The sequence below is a fragment of the Protopterus annectens genome, chromosome 7.part0 (genome assembly GCF_019279795.1).
Source record: "Protopterus annectens isolate FY-2018-M chromosome 7.part0, PAN1.0, whole genome shotgun sequence".
Classification (NCBI taxonomy): Eukaryota; Metazoa; Chordata; order Ceratodontiformes; family Protopteridae; genus Protopterus; species Protopterus annectens.
This window is the reverse complement of record NC_056739.1, coordinates 1,612,598,098-1,612,615,812: the sequence shown is the minus strand read 5'-3', so window position 1 is coordinate 1,612,615,812 and position 17,715 is coordinate 1,612,598,098. Positions and strand designations below refer to the sequence as shown.

The 17,715-nt window shown below is 39.4% G+C and overlaps 1 protein-coding gene across 1 annotated transcript in view; it reads right to left on the bottom strand.

Moving 5' to 3' along the window:
* The window catches only part of LOC122807145 (guanine nucleotide-binding protein G(t) subunit alpha-1), a 766,105-nt gene that overhangs the window by 329,350 nt on the left and 419,040 nt on the right, over window positions 1-17,715 (bottom strand). Inside the window, exon 2 of the mRNA XM_044078158.1 lies at window positions 8,343-8,385. Coding sequence (XP_043934093.1) covers window positions 8,343-8,385 — 43 coding nt within the window. The remainder of the gene's footprint in view (window positions 1-8,342; window positions 8,386-17,715) is intronic.

Below are 17,715 nucleotides of genomic sequence, written 5' to 3'. Positions count from 1 at the left end.
TCCATGATGATCCTTTCCATAGCTTTGCAGACCAAGCTAGTCAGGCTTATGGGGCGATAGTTTCCATGATCCGTTGAGGCACCACCTTTGTGGAGAGGGACCACTGTTGCTGTACGCCACTCTTTGGGTACATATCCTGTAGTAAGGCTGAGATTGAACAGTAGTTTTATGTTTGGGTTTAGCTCTTCTTGGAGTTCATGTAGGACACAGCCTGGGACACCGTCTAGTCCCATTGATGCTGTGTTTTTTGCTTTGGAGAGGGCGGCTCTTACCTGAGCATCTGAGATGTCAGCGGGGGGCAGCACTCTGCTGGGATAGATATTTGCCCTTTTGGTGAGGGGGGGGGGGGGTTGCGCTGAACCGGTCAGCTAGGATGTTGGCAATGTCTGTGGGTTCGGTGTATTTTTTGTCATTTTGGTCTAATTCTGAGCATATCTGGGAATTCCCACCCAGGTTCCTAACATAACTAAAGAAAGCCTTGTGATTATCCTTAGTGTCCTGTGCAATTTTTCTCTCGAAGCTGGTCTTAGATGATTTTATGAGTGCCCGTAGTTTTTTGCTACTACTGATCAGAGATGCCTTCCCTTTTTGGGATTTTGCTCTGTCATGTAGTATCTTCCTCCTTCTGTTGTATAGTTTGTTTATAGCTGGGGTCCACCAGACAGGACGCCTGCCTTTGGAGGATTGGGTCTTGGTTTTATTTGGGATTGCATGATTCATGCATTCCTGTAGGTGTTCATAGAATGCATTTATAAAGGATTCTGCGGTCTGGGCCATATTTTCAACAGGCCCGTGGGCTTTGAAGGATTCCACCTCAGTTTTGAGGAGTGTGAAATTTGCTTTAGAGAAGTTTTTCCCTGTGGTTTTCTGGGCAGGGGGTGGGGTCGGGATGTGAATATCCAGTGAGATTAGTTTATGGTTTGGTCTTACCATTGAGGGATACACTTCTGGTCTGAAGCATAGAGCCCCCATGTTGGTGATGATCAGGTCCATTATGTTTTCCCCTCTTGTGGGAGTGGTAACAAGTTGTTCCATAGTATTTGAGTTTATAAAATGTAGGAACCTTTGGGCTAGGGTGTTGGAGCTAGAGTAATGCTCCCAGTCTATGTTTGGGTAGTTGAAGTCGCCCAATATAATGATGTTTAGAGAGACCTTCATATTTTTCAGTGTTCTCAGGAAGGCCGAGTGGGGTTCCTGGGTTTGAGAGGGTGGTCTGTAGCAGGCTATAAACTGGAAGGCAGTTTTACCCACTGTTAGTTGCACATAGTCTCTGATGCTTCGTGCTGTGCCACCAACCTGGAGGTGTGGGTATCTTTGACGAATATTGATACTCCCCCTCCTTTTGTGGTTCGGTCCAAGTTTTGGGGCCGAAAAGCATGGTATGAGGTATAACCTGGTAGTGCTGGGGTGCTCTCTGGAGCCTTGAACCAGGTTTCTGTTACTGCTTAGATATCGATGTTCTCCATGCTAAGGAGAGTTTTGAGTGCATGCATCTTGTGCTTTAGACTTCTGGCGTTGAGTAGCATTACGCAGTTTCTTATCCCTTGTGATACCTATGGAGGTGGGTTTGTCTTTTGAGCCTTGCCTAAAAGAGGCACTATGGGGGTGGCAATATCCGAAAGCCCAGGGGTGACAGGTGCAAGCCATCTCTAGTGAAGCATCGTGGCTTGTCGAGCATGTCATCTCAGGCTGACAGGCATTGGATCCCCTTTGAATGACACCAATACTTAAGACAATTGTTGAAATTGATCATCTTGTCTTCATATTGTGGCATCATTCTTGGTGAGGGTAAGATGCTACTCAAGGTCAGGGTCATACCGGCCTGGGCTACATGCTCAGAGAGCTCCTCCATGTCTCTTTTCATGTAGTCCAGGGAGGTATGTCTAAGGTCATTCACACCAGCATGGACAATGACTTGAGTCATATTTGTACTTGCCTTAGCGTGACCTGAGTGCTTGTGTTATGTGGCGGATCCTAGCGCCCAACAGGCAGCTCACCATGACCTTCTCCTTGTTCTGCCTGGTGAGCGGGACGTCAGTGTGCCTGACGATAGAGTCACTTATTACAAGTGTATCAGGTGTGTTGTTTAGCCTTAAGGGCTGTGACTGTTCAGCACACTGGCTTTGTGAGCTATGTGTTGCATGTGTTTTGTTTTGGGGTAGCGGTTGCTTGGTTGTCTGCTTTGGTGGTCTCTGCTGCTTAGGCAGATTTTTATTTAGAGCCTCCGAGTATGTTTTTGTGTGTTTATGTGTCTGGTTTGCTGTCATGGTAGGTCTATGTGAGACTGGAATTGTAGTGAGTGTGGTTTCCTTCTCCTCCTGACTGGTTACGCCAGTACTGAGTTGAGACAGCTTAGCCTTCAGTTTGTCTATATGGTTGCATCTCTCACATGTGTTGGAATTATTTGGGAGGAGGAGTTGTCTGTGTACATGAGGCAGTTGTAACATTGCCTCAAGAGTCCCAGATTTACCAGCTGGACCAGAGAGGAGATTGACAATTGACCTTTGGACATGCTAGAATAGTATTGGGAATTCCTTTGTAATTGAAAAAAGGGCCAATGGGGAACAAGGTACTCAAGGGGAGTTTGTGAGGGTGTAGTGCTTTTAATTTTTTAGTGCTGACTTATATAATTGCTTTAGTGAGCAAGTGCCAGGCTTTAGAGTAGGAATAGGGTGTTTATTATGAGAACTAGGTCAGTTCTAAGGGAAAAAGTGAAGAGCAGACTTTGTGTAGCCAAGAATGGTTTAAACACAATTAAGCAGAGCTGCCCGATGCTGCGCTATGCGCAAAATCGCGCCAAAGCGGGTTTTATACAGGGGGACTTGAAAGAGCTAGAAATTGTCCCAAAACAGCCAATAGACTACCAGATTCTTGTGCTGGGAACACTCCTCCAGGAATAGATAGGCTGCTCTAAGCTCCCCACTGCCACTGGTGAACACTGCCTCCCTTTATCCAAGAAAGGAAATGGGCAACACAGGAACTTTCCAAAAGTCCAGAATACAGCAAAGCCTGTATTTGGACTACTCTAGATCAGGAAAGACGGGAAACAAGGATAATGTTTTTGTTTTTTTCTTTTTTGCAGCAAACAGCAGGAAAATGCAATAAATATGTAACACAGGCTAGCGCACTTGAGTGTGTAGCCTCAACAGGTAAATGCAACAAACAGGACAAACTTTAAAAGTGCAGGTGCAAAAACAACTTTAAACAGTTTAAAACAGTTCAAGAAGCAGAAATACTTGCAGTTTAGCTAGATTGGACAGTCGCCCAGGTAGTAGCAGGAAAAAAAACACTTTTATCAGGCTAGCAGTTGCTCTTTTAGCCTTGCTGCTGCTAGCACCACTCTATAGGACCACGAGGAGCTTGGCTAAGTAGTAACAAGTGCAAAAAAACGCCCCAAAGCGGGTTTTATACAGGGGGACTTGAAAGAGCTAGAAATTGGCCCAAAACAGCCAATAGACTACCAGATTCTTGTGCTGGGAACACTCCTCCAGGGATAGGTAGGCTGCTCTAAGCTCCCCACTGCCACTGGTGAACAAAGAAGCCTCCCTTTATCCAAGAAAGGAAATGGGCAACACAGGAACTTTCCAAAAGTCCAGAATACAGCAAAGCCTGTATTTGGACTACCCTAGGTCAGGAAAGACGGGAAACAAGGATATTTTTTTTGTTTTTTTTTTCTTTTTTGCAACAAACAGCAGGCAAATGCAATAAATATGTAACGCAGGCTAGAGCACTTGAGTGTGCAGCCTCAACAGGTAAATGCAACAAACAGGACAAACTTTAAAAGTGCAGGTGCAAAAACAACTTTAAACAGTTTAAAACAGTTCAAGAAGCAGAAATACTTGCAGTTTAGCTAGATCGGACAGTCGCCCAGGTAGTAGCAGGAAAAAAAACACTTTTATCAGGTTAGCAGTTGCTCATTTAGCCTCTCTGCTGCTAGCACCACTCTGCAGGACCACTAGGAGCTTGGCTGAGTAGTAACAAGTGCAAAAACCGCGCCAAAGCGGGTTTTATACAGGTGGACTTGAAAGAGCTAGAAATTGGCCCAAAACAGCCAATAGACTACCAGATTCTTGTGCTGGGAACACCCCTCCAGGGATAGATAGGCTGCTCCAAGCTCCCCACTGCCACTGGTGAACAAAGAAGCATCCCTTTATCCAAGAAAGGAAATGGGCAACACAGGAACTTTCCAAAAGTCCAGAATACAGCAAAGCCTGTATTTGGACTACTCTAGGTCAGGAAAGATGGGAAACAAGGATACTTTTTTTGTTTTTTTCTTTTTTGCAAAAAACAGCAGGAAAATGCAATAAATATGTAACCCAGGGCATGACTAAAAAGAGTTTACCAACAATTTGTTTATTTGCAGTTTGTTAACCGGGAAAGTCCATTGGGCCAGAATGAGCCCATTTTCAATGGAGGCCCAGGGAGAAAAGCTCCATATACAATTATTACAAAGCTAATATCAACAAAGTTAACAAGTACAATACAATTTTCAAAAACTACTAAAACACAGTAGTATAGAAGACTGAATAATAACATTTGTGCAATTAATCAATTTATTTAGCAAAGTGTTAAACAAATAAATAAATAAATAATACCTACTGCAAACATAGAAATAATCTTGTGTGATCATTTTAAACTTTTATTTTTTTCTATTTCTGCAAGAAGAGTTTTTACATTGCCTAGTACAGCTTGAATGTTTGGTTGAGCAGGTAGCTTGACTTTTTTTTTCAGCAAAAGTTATCTTTGTGGGTTGAATACAAATATATAGTTATTGACAAAATAACTACAAAATCTGCCTCAGATATTTTCTAATGTAATAGGTGCTGGTGCACCTATCAGTCATGTTGTTGATACGAGACTTGGCAATGATCTACTGGAATATCGCACCACAAAACTGCAGTTTTCTAAGTATTACGTATGGAGCTACCTAATTTTATGTTAGGAACTGAAACTCTACCATTAGCCAAGACTAGGCCACACACAAACCATTTGTTCAAATATTTATTGACAAGTAATGAGACATCAGAAGTGAACTGTCAGAGATTAGACAGCAATGGCCTCTGCAGATGCATTTGTAATAGGAAGCTGTAGCTTCATGGTGCTGTGTTGCACTAAATTATTTCTCAGGTTAGTAACAACATGGTGTTATGAAAGTATAACAAAACACATTATATTAGGAATTATCTGTGCGACAGGTGAGGTAGTTATTTTGTTGATAATAGTATGTCTATTTAACCACACGAAGTACGTTTCGCTTGCTCAGTAAGGTGACCAAAGTGCTAAACAATTATACTTATTAGCCTCTTCATAACTGTAATAAGACAGATTTACAGTTTCTCTAGCTTTGCTCTTGGAGGTGATGTGCTGTTGCTCTACTTTATTCCTAGGATTACATGCGGGGGTACCTGGTTTCACAACTGTTTTTCTGTTCAGCTCTTCAACGACCACATGCAGAATGAACTCCCAATTTTCTCTTTCTGCAATGTGAGGGTGCAATCTAAGCATTTCTTCAAGGCTTGTATGTCTGCACCTCCCAATGTGGTGGAAGTATCTACAGTGTGTATGTAATGCAAAATACCAATTATAATAATTAGTGTGTCTGCAAAGCAGAGCCCCAGTTATGGCTTCTTTGTTATGTACTTTGTAAGACTGAGCTTAGAATAAGAGGTGCAATCGATTGGGTTGTACTTCACAAGAAGGTTAAAGATAGGGCACAGAACATTACTCCAAGGCAGGCATGTGCAGTTGTCTGGAGGGGAGTCTTAGGCCACGTGTTAATGTTAAAACTGATCAGTATAACATGGCTGTGCAGCCTTGGTTACTCCACAAGCATGTGCTAGGAGAAGCTGTTCTTCTACCGCCCCCTTGCATGGCTTTGAGATAATGGAGATTAAAAGCTTGTGAAAGTGAGACTTTACTTGATATGACTTTCTGTTCCCCACATAGATGTTTTCAGCTGCACTACAGAACACCCGCCGAAGAGAACGTCTCTCATAAGTGACATTGTTACCACTTTATTTTTAGCTGTTCCATTACTAATGTTATATCTCTGTCAATGCACTTCTGGCATCCCTTTACTTGGATTTTATCACTAGTGACTTCCAACTGATAACGTACTGTTGCTGTTCCATAACTGATATTTCATCAATTGCTACTCACTACTCACCTGCATGCTGTCAGTAGTTATCAATAAAAGCTGATTACTGACAAAGCCATTCATGGTTTGTTTGCATGTGCAAACGTACTCCAAAGAAGTAATGCCTCATAAGTGACAGTTATGTTTTGGCATGTCATTACTCATAAGAGATATGTCAGTGACAGCACTTGCCTAAAATCCCTTCAGTCATATTGTCTCACTAACATCTGACAATCACCATCTGTTACTGAGACTGCACATAAATGACATTGGAGTCTCAACACTGGCAGGATTTGGTTTGAAAGTTTTTTATATTAATTACTGAATTTTCAGTTAGTTAGAAATTAAAACTCAGTTAAATAGACTTCATTTCATTTCTGTTTCCGGAGTGAGAAAGTAAAGACCTTTATGGTTGTTTGCCTCCAGCCACACCTTTCTCTGAACAATTGTCTAACTGAATGGTATCTGATATGCTGCTGCACTTAACGGAGTGACTTCAAATCAGTTAGATAGGTGAAATATACAGTTCTAAGTACGTCATTAAACCGAAAGAGGTCACCTTGAATGTTATAGGCTGACTCAGTACTGTTGACTTACATTTATAGCCACAAGCCTCTAGCCAAGAATCAGTTTCAGCTCCCATTCCTCATATCCTGACTACCTCTACCTCATGAATATTATTTGAAACCCACTCCTTCCACAACCATGCCTGTCTTCTTCTTTACTTATTCCACTTTAAATCTAATTTACAAAATAATATGTGATAATCTAACAATCCATTGGGGAGAAGCTATTTATAATGTTCAGCCTTTTATACTTGTGACTCAAGTTCTGTATTTAATTTTAACTAATTGACACATTTATTTCTACATGCACTTTAACTAATTGTCAATTATCTGTCTATGTTCATGCTTTTGTAATGCTTTACCAAATTATTAATCACTTGTCTATGTTTATATTTCTTGTGGAGATTTTCTTCTCGGTCCTTCACTGAAAATAGGCTCTTTCCAGCCCAGTGGACTATCCCGGTAATCAAATGCCAATAAATAAATAAAGTATGAAACAAATCACCATTACAGATTGTGAGCAGTTGTGTACTGTGCTCTAAATAAATGGAAAATACCAACATTAAAGAACTATGCATCTGCAGTGTTACAACCTGAATCAGTAAAAGTATTGTGGGTTATTAATCACTGTAGCTAATATCAAACACCATAAAGATGTTATTTTGTCTGTATGTGTTTGCAAACCATTACTGTGATATCCATGGACTCTGGCACCTTTTGAAGTGTGCACTTTCAGTTTCATTGGTAAATTTCTTTAGGATGCAGATTCTGAGAGAGAGGATTAGCATGGGGAGAAGTTAATAACATGGATAAAGTTGTGTGGCATTATGTGCACTATACATCTGGCAATCTGTCAATTAGCACAATATACTCCAGTAATAATAATGCAAATGTTCTTTTTGTTGAATAGCCAAACCCACTGCATTGCTAGAAAGTAAGGCCATAGCTAAAGGCTGGAGGACCAAACATAGTAACAGAATATAAGAATGAAAAGGACAGATATAAGGCATCTCTTATAAAGCATTGTAAAATAATATTTTAGTTATACAGTGGATATGTAGGTTCTCAAAGGTGGGTAAAGGGTAGACTAAGTGAGTCTTAACCTGTTTTAAAGTCTATACACCTCTGTGTACATCATTGACCACACTGTGTGCTCATGATGCCAAATACACACACATACCCCTCAGAGCTGGGGTGTTATCTAAGTGCAGCTAGAGAAGACACTAATAGACAATGTAATTCTGTGCTTATCACATTATAATACAGTTTGCCGAGCCTCAACCCAGCAACTACACTATCAGTAAGATATGTCCTGCACACAGCAACCATTATACATTAATTAGCCTCAGCGGGAAGAAAAGTGAAGTCATAAAAATCTGCAGAATACAAAAATAAGAAATATCACAAGGTATGCATGAAGCAGTGAGAATGGGAAATGCAAGTAATTTACTGACAAAAAGTGAAAGAAAGTAACATACAGCAAAGTCACAATGATACATTAGGAACTTAATGAGATAAAATAGCTGCAAATTGGAAGAAAACTGCAGTGTAATTTGTGTGAAAGCATAAAAAGGAATGACAGCATCTGCTGAAATTTGCATTACTATAATCACATAAATACAAATGTCTGAGTTACTTACTTCATTTGTTTGACAATGGTACTTTTGCCTGATTCCCCAGCACCTGCAGAGACAAAACAAAGGAATGTTGGTTTGCCATGTTATAAAATTCTGTTTCACCTGAAATTTGAAAATATCAACTATAATTACATAAAAAGCGTTTAGTCACATTTTGGTGCTGGAATTCGCATTCGCCAACCCAGTTTGTGAAAATTTTTTCCTACCCAGGCCAATATGAATTTATTAGAATTTCACATCAAAATGTTTGCAGCATTTGAGGTTAAAATATTATACAACCCTATCTATACAAAAGGGACAGGCACCCTCACATAAGTGAGAATATTCATGTCAGTCAATAAATTAATTACAGTCTGTTTCTCATTATTAAACTAAATATGTTGTTTGTATATATTCTAAAGAACCTAAAGCAGAGAAATGTTCTCTTTTTTGTTTTCTTTGAACATTTATAAGCTGATAATTCTTATAGAAGGGCTGTTAAAGGGATACAGAAAATACCACAATCTTCTAAACTACAAATAATTACCACTGGTGGAAAATACTATTGTTTTAGCCTATTAAAGCCTTGTTTGTGTCTTGCAGCCATCTGCAGTGGCGAAACTTTCTGAAACCGCAGGGTATGTAAAAGATAAGAAAAACACTTCAGGAGCCATGATTCAGCTGAAGTATTAGGAAACATCAATAAAATTGTAGATATCCAATATCGTGGCTCCTGAAGTGTTTTTCTTTTCTTTTTTTCATGGTGTGGTGTTTGTTTTTGGATTATGTAACAGATAAGTCTACTGTGTACACCTTTATTTCAGTTCTTTTTTTATAGTATTGCTTGTTTATCTCAACCACCATATCATGTTGTATATTATATCCTTGTCAAAAATAAACCATAAAGACAGTGGAAGATGTTTTAACCCGAGGAGTTATCTTCAGTAACCATTTAATGGGTGTCTCATGGCTGTCTCAGTCTAAGGATGTACCTCTGCCCATTGACTTAAACAATTGCTGGAAGGCATGTTAAACTATTTTCAAACAGTTTGATCATAACAGGAGGGGAGAATAATGAATGTTTAGTTTGCCAGAGCTCTCATTTCAAAGATATAAGGATAATCAACAAAGTAACAAACAGCAGAGCTCCAGAATGAGCATCTTTAAAAATATCAAGAAAAAAAAGTCTTAAAACTATGTCTCTTTATGACAAACCATTGTGCAGCAAAATGCCAGTATTTCAAACATTAGATTTTTATGGTAATTTCTTTCTCACGTAAGTATTATTGTGTTAAGTATCATATTTTCAGAAAACAAAAGTAAAAAACATCTCCATTTGAAGACACCATATTTAGTAAGAAATCCTATGTCTGTAGGTGCATATAACAGTCACCAGACTGACAGACACATGCCTAGTGGATAGTTTGCTTTGCATAACTTGATCTTCTCATCTGATAAATATGTGATGTACAGTAGCAAGGAGCAGTGGAAAGAACTGAATCTTAGCTGTTCACATGAGATTACTGATCGAATGCATTGACTAAGTTAAGTAAAACAGAGGGAATACTTATTGCCACACACTCTGCACAGTAATGAAATCTGTGGGTGAAAGCCAACATGTTGGTAGCCATGTTAGTGCCACTTTCTGCCAATGGTATGTGCAGAGAGATACAGCAAAACTCAGGAAAATGAAATCAAAAAAATATATAGGCTGCATAATTATATGTATTACAATGCATGTGTGGGCACTATAGGAAGATATAGGCAGCATAATTATGTATATTACAATGCATGTGTGGGCACTATAGGAATGTTTTACATTGATGTACCAATGCTGAGACACTGCAGAATGGTCGATAAAATCATTAGACTGCATCATTTGATTAAGATTTTTAAATAGATTTTCTCCTAAAGCTACATATATGAGAGAAATATTTTTGGTGTATATTTAGAGTGCTAAAAGATATTGCTTTTACAGTAAAAGGTTTTGACAGTACAAACATGTCAGTAAGCAGGGCTCTTACAAACCATTACTATCACACTTATTGAGGTGATGTTATTACTGGTTTAAATCAGTGTCCCTTTTTCAATGGAAATCCACATAGCAGATTTCCAAGTCCAGCTGATTTACATTAATTTATACATTATAGAATGTACAGGTTTACCAGTGTATTTGCGACTGCAACCATTTTAAATCCAGAAGTAACAAGACCAGAAGGTCACAAGTTGTGAATATTGAAAACCACAGGAGTGAATACCCAGCTTGCTACCCTTCTGGACCCATGTTGGCACTTGTTTCTGTGTTTGCGCAGGTCAGGAGAAATGATGTTCAACATTGTTTGCTTTTATAGCCCTCAACATTCTTGGCTTGGGACCTTCTGGTCTCATTATTTCTGGATTAAAAATTGTTATGGTCTCAATCCAAATACGAAAGTAAACCAATTTATGTATAGTACATTTCCAGATTAAATGTGCATAGTTTTGGAGCAAAAAGAAAACATTATTAGCAGACAAGCATCATCAGTTGTTTGTTTAGCAAAAGAGAAGCAAGCAGTATGCACAACATTTGTAGTTATCTTCTAGATGACTTTTAGCCAACAATTTACAATTTCATTGAGTTTGTTAGAGCTTTAATGCCTGCAGGTGGGAAACTTTTAAAGTATATTTTGAGGATATCAGATATTGTTATTTGTGCTAGCATGTCTGGCTGCAATTTTGTAAATACTTGTAAATAATTACAAATTACACTGTGTTATAAATGCCAACATGACTGGCTATATTTTTGTGGATAAGTTTGTTTTTGATTGTTTCTTTGATTTGTGTAAAATGTTTGAATCAGACAACGTTCTTCTGGCTGACCAAATGTACATATCTTTTAAAAAGAATTCTGAATGCAGGTTGTGTCATTCAGCTGACCTAGAGTGATATCATTGTGTACCAGAGCTGAAAGAAATGGAATCTCCATAGCAGCTGTTTTTGTTTACTTTCAAAAGCATGAAATGTGAGAGTAGAATTTTCATAACAGCTTTATGTGATTTTTAAAAGATTCTGCTATAAAAAGCAAATTCTGAGTCAATTCAGTTTTTCAACCGAGCTGTTTTCCAGATCAGTATTTATCACTCAGACTTTTTTAAGCTGTTCAGAAGAAATAACAGAATTTGCTATTCCAGTCGCTGAGGACCGGACAACAGCCTGAAGAGTGGACATACCTCTGCAGGCAAAATAAAAATATGAGTATCATCTTGCCTTGTTGACTTAATGAGAATAGACAGGGTCAGTTAATCTTCAGACAGTTAGGAAGCTATAGTTAAATCTGTTTGAAACCTATCCTACAGTGTTGTTTTTTTAATTCCTGCATGTGAAACTCTGTGGTTTATTGAAATTAGTTATTCAGTGTATATATGTTTTAAATAATTTTTATTTATTAAATATTTTACTCCCTTCTATTGTGGCTGGTATTTAGAATGTACATTTAGTAACCTGAGAGTGTTTATGTTATTGTGATAACACCAGGGCCACTCCAAAAAGCCTTACTGCTTAGATTGCATGCACCCTTTTATATCAGTATTGGTTTTACTCAATATAATTGAACACCCCTTTTAAAGGGTATCATGGTATTTTGAGTGGTGGCAATGTTACCTTGTAATTTGGGAAAGGGGACATAGGTAAATCTGTGCCAGTCTTTCCCAAGAATGATTGTATGTGTGATTATTAAATATTTAAGTAAATGTGTCAAATACCTAGAACTGGGACACAGTACTCTGCAGTAGGTAGTGTGAAGACTCATTTAGAAATCTGGATTGAAACAAATAGTTCAGTCCCAGGTTTGGAGCCTGTTCCCAGTGTATCCTTATGGGGAAATTGTATGTTCTATCACTGCTTTCAGTGATGCTCGATTATCGGAGACAGTGGTGAGGATAGAGACTCCTTAGTTACTGCCCCAGATTTAAGTAGGAGGTCATGTAATCCAAAAGGTGTTACAACAGCTGACTTATTTGTAGCAATGGGAGTCGAGGATTCCTGCCAGTATCCCTTGGTTAGATTATTTTTGGTCAAATACTTAGCCCCACCTAGCTGTTCTAAAGCTTCATCTGCTCTAGGCACAGGGTACGCATCTGACTCTGTATATCGGTTTAACTTTCTGTAGGGCAGGGAGAAAATATTAGCAGACATTAAGAAGCAGATGAGAGCTGATGTATGGTAAAGTTAAAGAATGTAAAGGATAATTAGTGGGAAGAGGGTAAAAGCAGGAGGTGTGTGTGTGTGTGTGTGTGTGTGTGTGTGTGTGTGTGTGTGTGTGTGTGTGTGTGTGTGTGTGTCTGTGTGTGTGCAGATGCATGCGTGTGTTCATAGGTGTGTACTAGGCTAATGGCCCTGGGGCCTTTAGAAGATTAGCCCATAGGATTACCCTGGCATCGTGCCACCTGACCTTAGTTCCCAGTGCCTTTGTCAAGTAATGCCACTGGAGTGATCCCTGGGGTGAATCTTCTATTTCCCATCCATTCATCAAGATTTCTCTTGAAGAGGGCCAATGAGGTGCTCTGCTTGACATGTATGGGAAGTCTGTTCCATAGCATGCAGAGTCTCTGGGTTATTAAGTTGTCCCTCCAGCATGTTCTGTTGATTGTGGTAATGAGGTTGAGGTCTCTGGAGCGTGTGGGATTGGGATTTCTTTAGATGTGGCATTTCTAACAGAGGTGGGTCAGACATGGCTTTGTAAGTCAAGCAGAGATCGCCTCTAAGTTGGCGATATGAGACAGAGAATAGTTGTAGTTTTTGTAGTCTGTTCATATAGGTCAATATTTAAGGCCTAGGATCCTCTTTGTGAGGTACTTTTGTGGCCTCTCCAGTTGTTGCAGGTGTTTAGTGAAGAGCATGACAAATGGGGCATTGTACTCAATGATTGGCCTAATGAGGGAAGAGTAGAGGGAGACAATGACCTCTTTCTTCCTGGATGCAAAACTGTTAGTACTGAGATGTGCCAAATAGAAGGACTTTCTGACCATAGTGGCAATGTGGTGGTCAAAAGAGAGGTTGCTGTCAACTTGTGTTCCCAGATCTCTTATAATGCCTTTTGTGTTCAGTGGACTACCATCAATGTGGTAATTCATGGGAACCGGGTTTTTCCCAAAGTGATGATGACACATTTTTTGGCATTGAGCTTAAGGCCATGGTTTTGACACCAGTCGTTGGTCTCAGTAAGGTCTTTCTGTAGGATGTCAACATCACTTGGGGAGTTAATTATAGCTCCCAATTTGCAATCATCTGCGAACTTTGTCAGCCAGAGTCCCTTTGTGTTGGCCTGGACTTCAGAGAAGTAGATACCAAACAGGAGAGGACCCAGGACTGAATCTTATGGGTCTCCACTCATGACTGGTCAGCAGTCTGACTTATACTTTCATACCGTGGGTTCTACCTGTGAGCCAGTTTGCAACCCACCTAGTGATATAGGGGTTGATGCCTAGCTTTGTGAGTTTTTCTATGATTCCTGAGTGAGGAATGGTATCAAAGGCCTTGGCCAGATCAAGGTAGGCTGTATGGAACCACCTTGCCTTCATCTACAGCTCTGATGACTGACTCAAAGAAGTTGACCAAGTTGAGAAGGCATGATCTACCTTTCACAAAACCAAATTGTGCAGGATTCAGAGTTTAGAGATTCCCTATATCCTTGTTTATTAGGTCCATGATGATGCGTTCCACAGCTTTGCATATCAGACTCATCAGTCTAATGGTGCAAAAGTTCCCAGGATCTGTAGTCGCTCCTCCTTTGTGGAGAGAGATGACTGTAGCAGTGCACCATTTGGTAGGGACAAAGCCTGAGGTGTGGCTGTGATCGAACAGGGCACACAGGTGAGCTGCCAGTTTACTCTGTAGTTCATGTAGAACACAGCCAGGGATATTGTCAGGTCCCATAGAAGCTGTATTCTTGGCCTTGGACAGTGCTGTTTTAACCTGTGCAGCAGTAATACTGGGTGCCTGGCAATCTACTGGTATTGTGACTGGTCCCTTGAGAGAAGAGGGGTAAAGTTGGCACTGAATCTGTCAGCCAGTATATTGGCAATATCTGTTAGGAAGTACCATTGTGCAGTAGCTCAGAACAAATCTGGGAATTTCCATGGAGATTCTTTACATAACTATAGAAGGCCTTGTGGTTTTCTTTACTATCTGCTGCAATTCTGTTTTCATAGCTAGCTTTAGAGGATTTCATGAGGGATCTCAACTTTTTGTTGAGGCCGATAAGGGAGTTTTTCCAGTCTTGGGACTTCACCTTATTCTGCATCAGTTTCCTCCTTCTGTTGTAGAGGTTGTTTATGGTAGGGGACCACCAGATTGGCTTCCTTTTTTTGGAGGAGAGCGTCTTGGTTTTGTTGGGTATGGCGAAATCCATGCATTTGTGTATGCGTCCATACAGTGCACTGGTGTATGATTCAGTGGTCAAGCAACTGATCTCCATTTGCATGGGTGCCGTGAAATTAGCCACTTCTGTTTTTAGGAGCCCAAAGTTAGCTTTGGAGAAGGTTTTCATGGTGGTTACCTTTGTGGAGGGGGTGTGTGGGGTGGGAAGAATATGGATTTCCAAGGTGATTAGTTTGTGTTTGGATCTAACCAGGGAGGAGATGACTATTGGTGTAGAGCAATGGTTGCCCATGTTAGTAATAATGAGGTCAAGGATGTTGCTACCTCTAGTGGGGATCAGAACGAGCTGGTCCAGGGCATTGGAATTAATAAATTCCAGGAAACTTTGGGCAAGTGTATTGGTACATGAGAAGTTTTTCCAGTTAATGGAGGGGTAGTTGAAGTCGCCCAGTATGAGAGTGTTAGGTTGGACCCTGATATTCTCCAGGGTGCTTAGGAACATAGAGTGTGTATCTTGGGACACATTTGGGGACCTATAGCAGGCTACGACCTGAATCAGTGTCTTACCCAATGTTAGCTGCACCTGAAGTATTTCAGATGAGTTATGTTGGGCTACTAGTCTAAAGGTGTGTACATCCTTTATGAATATGGAAACACCACCACCTTTGGAGCTTTGGTCCAGGTTCTGGGGCTGAATGGTGTGGGATGAGTTATAGCTTGGTAGTGCAGGGGTGCTTTCTGCTGCCTTGAACCAGATCTCTGTTATGGCACAAATGTCGATGTTCTACATTTTAAGGAGTGCTTCCAGTGAGTGCATTTTGAGATTTAGACTTCTAGCATTGAGCAGCATGACCCTCAGACTGCATTTGTTTGTAGATGTTATGGTGGTAATTTGGTCTATGGAACACCAACTAAAAAGGCACTATAGGGGTGGCATGAGCCTTGGTCAGTATCTGGACGCCCAGGGGTGACAGATGCAGGCCATCTCTGGCAAAGCATCGAGATCTGTCAATCATGTTATCCCAAGCAGACAGATCCTGGATCCCCTTAGAATGACACCCGAAACTTAGCCAATTGTTGAAATCAAAAGGAAACAAACCAGCAGTGCAGGACTCAAATAATCTTGAACCAATTGCAGTTATAAAATCATTATTGTAGTACAGTCCATGAGTTTAGTGCTTTCGTTCACTAAGGAACTTCTTCAGAACTCAATAAAAGATGATAAAATCAACAATTTTATAGTGGCTAAGCACAATACGAGAGGAGAAGCAAGGGAAGTCCCACCTTTGATTCCAAACAGTGGTGATGTTATCAGACGTGAGATGAGCGAGCAGCTCTCTTTAGAGGATGATGAGATAAGGAGATCAGAGCAATTAATGAACAGGGAGAAAGCACAATGAGGAGAATGCAAGAAGAACAATACAGGAGGGAAGGAGCGAAGCCAAAATACAAACAGTGGAACAGGAGGTAACTTCTATTATATCTCAGCTTGATGACTCTGTGACTTCGCTCCCATCATATAGCAGTTTCGAATGATGAACATGACTTTAAATTATGCAACTACTCTCAAAAAACTTTAAATAGCTGTCATGCAAATTTATTATCAAAAGGTTTTTCATTTGTGCCAGCAAGACGAGCAAATGTTATAGAAATAATCGTTGACTTGAAATTGTACTATCATAAGTTAAATTTATGTGTTTTAATGAATGAACATATTGAACAATTAAATGTTTTCTACAAGCCTAGTACTTTCAAACCCCATGCAGCATCTAATTTAACTATTTGAAAAATTTTGCGAGTTTGATATATGAAAGATTTTAAGCGATAAATGTGAAAATGTATATTCCAACTTAAATAGAAAAGGAAAAAGAACTGTTATATGATTTAGTTAATGATAGAAGTATTAGAGTAATGATACTGGATAAGGGGGGTGGTCTGATCTGATTATTTGAATAACATGAGCCAACTCTTGTTATCTAATACATATGAAGAAGTGTCTAAATGTGAAATTAATGTGGCCCATTCAAAAATTAACCAAGCATTATTGGATATGGTAATGCAGGGACAAATTTCTGAAAATTAATATAAATATATGTTAAACACCAAACCAGTAATAGCCCAGATCTTTGGAATACCAAAAATTCATTCAGATATAAATAATCCCCCTTTTAGACCAATAGTAGTTGGGGTAGATAAAAAACTAGTTTTATAGCACAATTTCTGGATAAAAATTTGAAAGGTGGTATTAGTCATATTAAACAAATATGCAAGCACTCATGGGATGTTTTGGGTAAATTAAATAAAGTGGAATTTGATCCTAACTCCATATTTGTAACGGCGGATGTACATAATTTATTTTCTGTGATACCCCACACAGTAGGTTTAGAGTTTTTTTGAAAAGCAATTAAGTAAGCATTTTCAGATGGAGAGTTGGAGGGTATTAGCTATGTCTCACCTTATGGAAATAGTCCTTAGAATAATTTCATGGATTTTGAAGGTCAGTTTTATAGACAAAGAACAGGTGTGCCCCAATATTCGCAAATTATGTAATGGCAGAGTGGGAGGACCACTATGTGCTTAATAGTCCTTATGTATGATGTTGAAGTATGAATACCCATTTTTTAGATGATCTATTTATTTTCTGGAAGGACCCACGAGAGAAGTTAGATGAATATCTGCAATATTTAAATATGACGGTTTATTTTTTGAATTGCTCTTCGAATCAAGACAGTGAAACAATTCATTATTTAGATATTGAGTTACTAAAGGATAGACAGGCAAGTAAATTATTATCCAACATCTTCAGGAAACCCACATTTTCCAACACATATTTGCATTATTCTAGCTGGCACCCCATACATCAAAAAAGATCACTTATGAAGGAGCAGCTAGTAAGAGTAGCTAGAATGGTATCGGACATGGAGATGTTTTTAAATGAGTGTGAAAAGGTTATTTCCATGTTCTTAACTAGGGGATATCCTGTGGAATTTTTGGATGAAATCAAATGTGAAGTAGTTCGAAAGAGAACAAATGTTTTTTA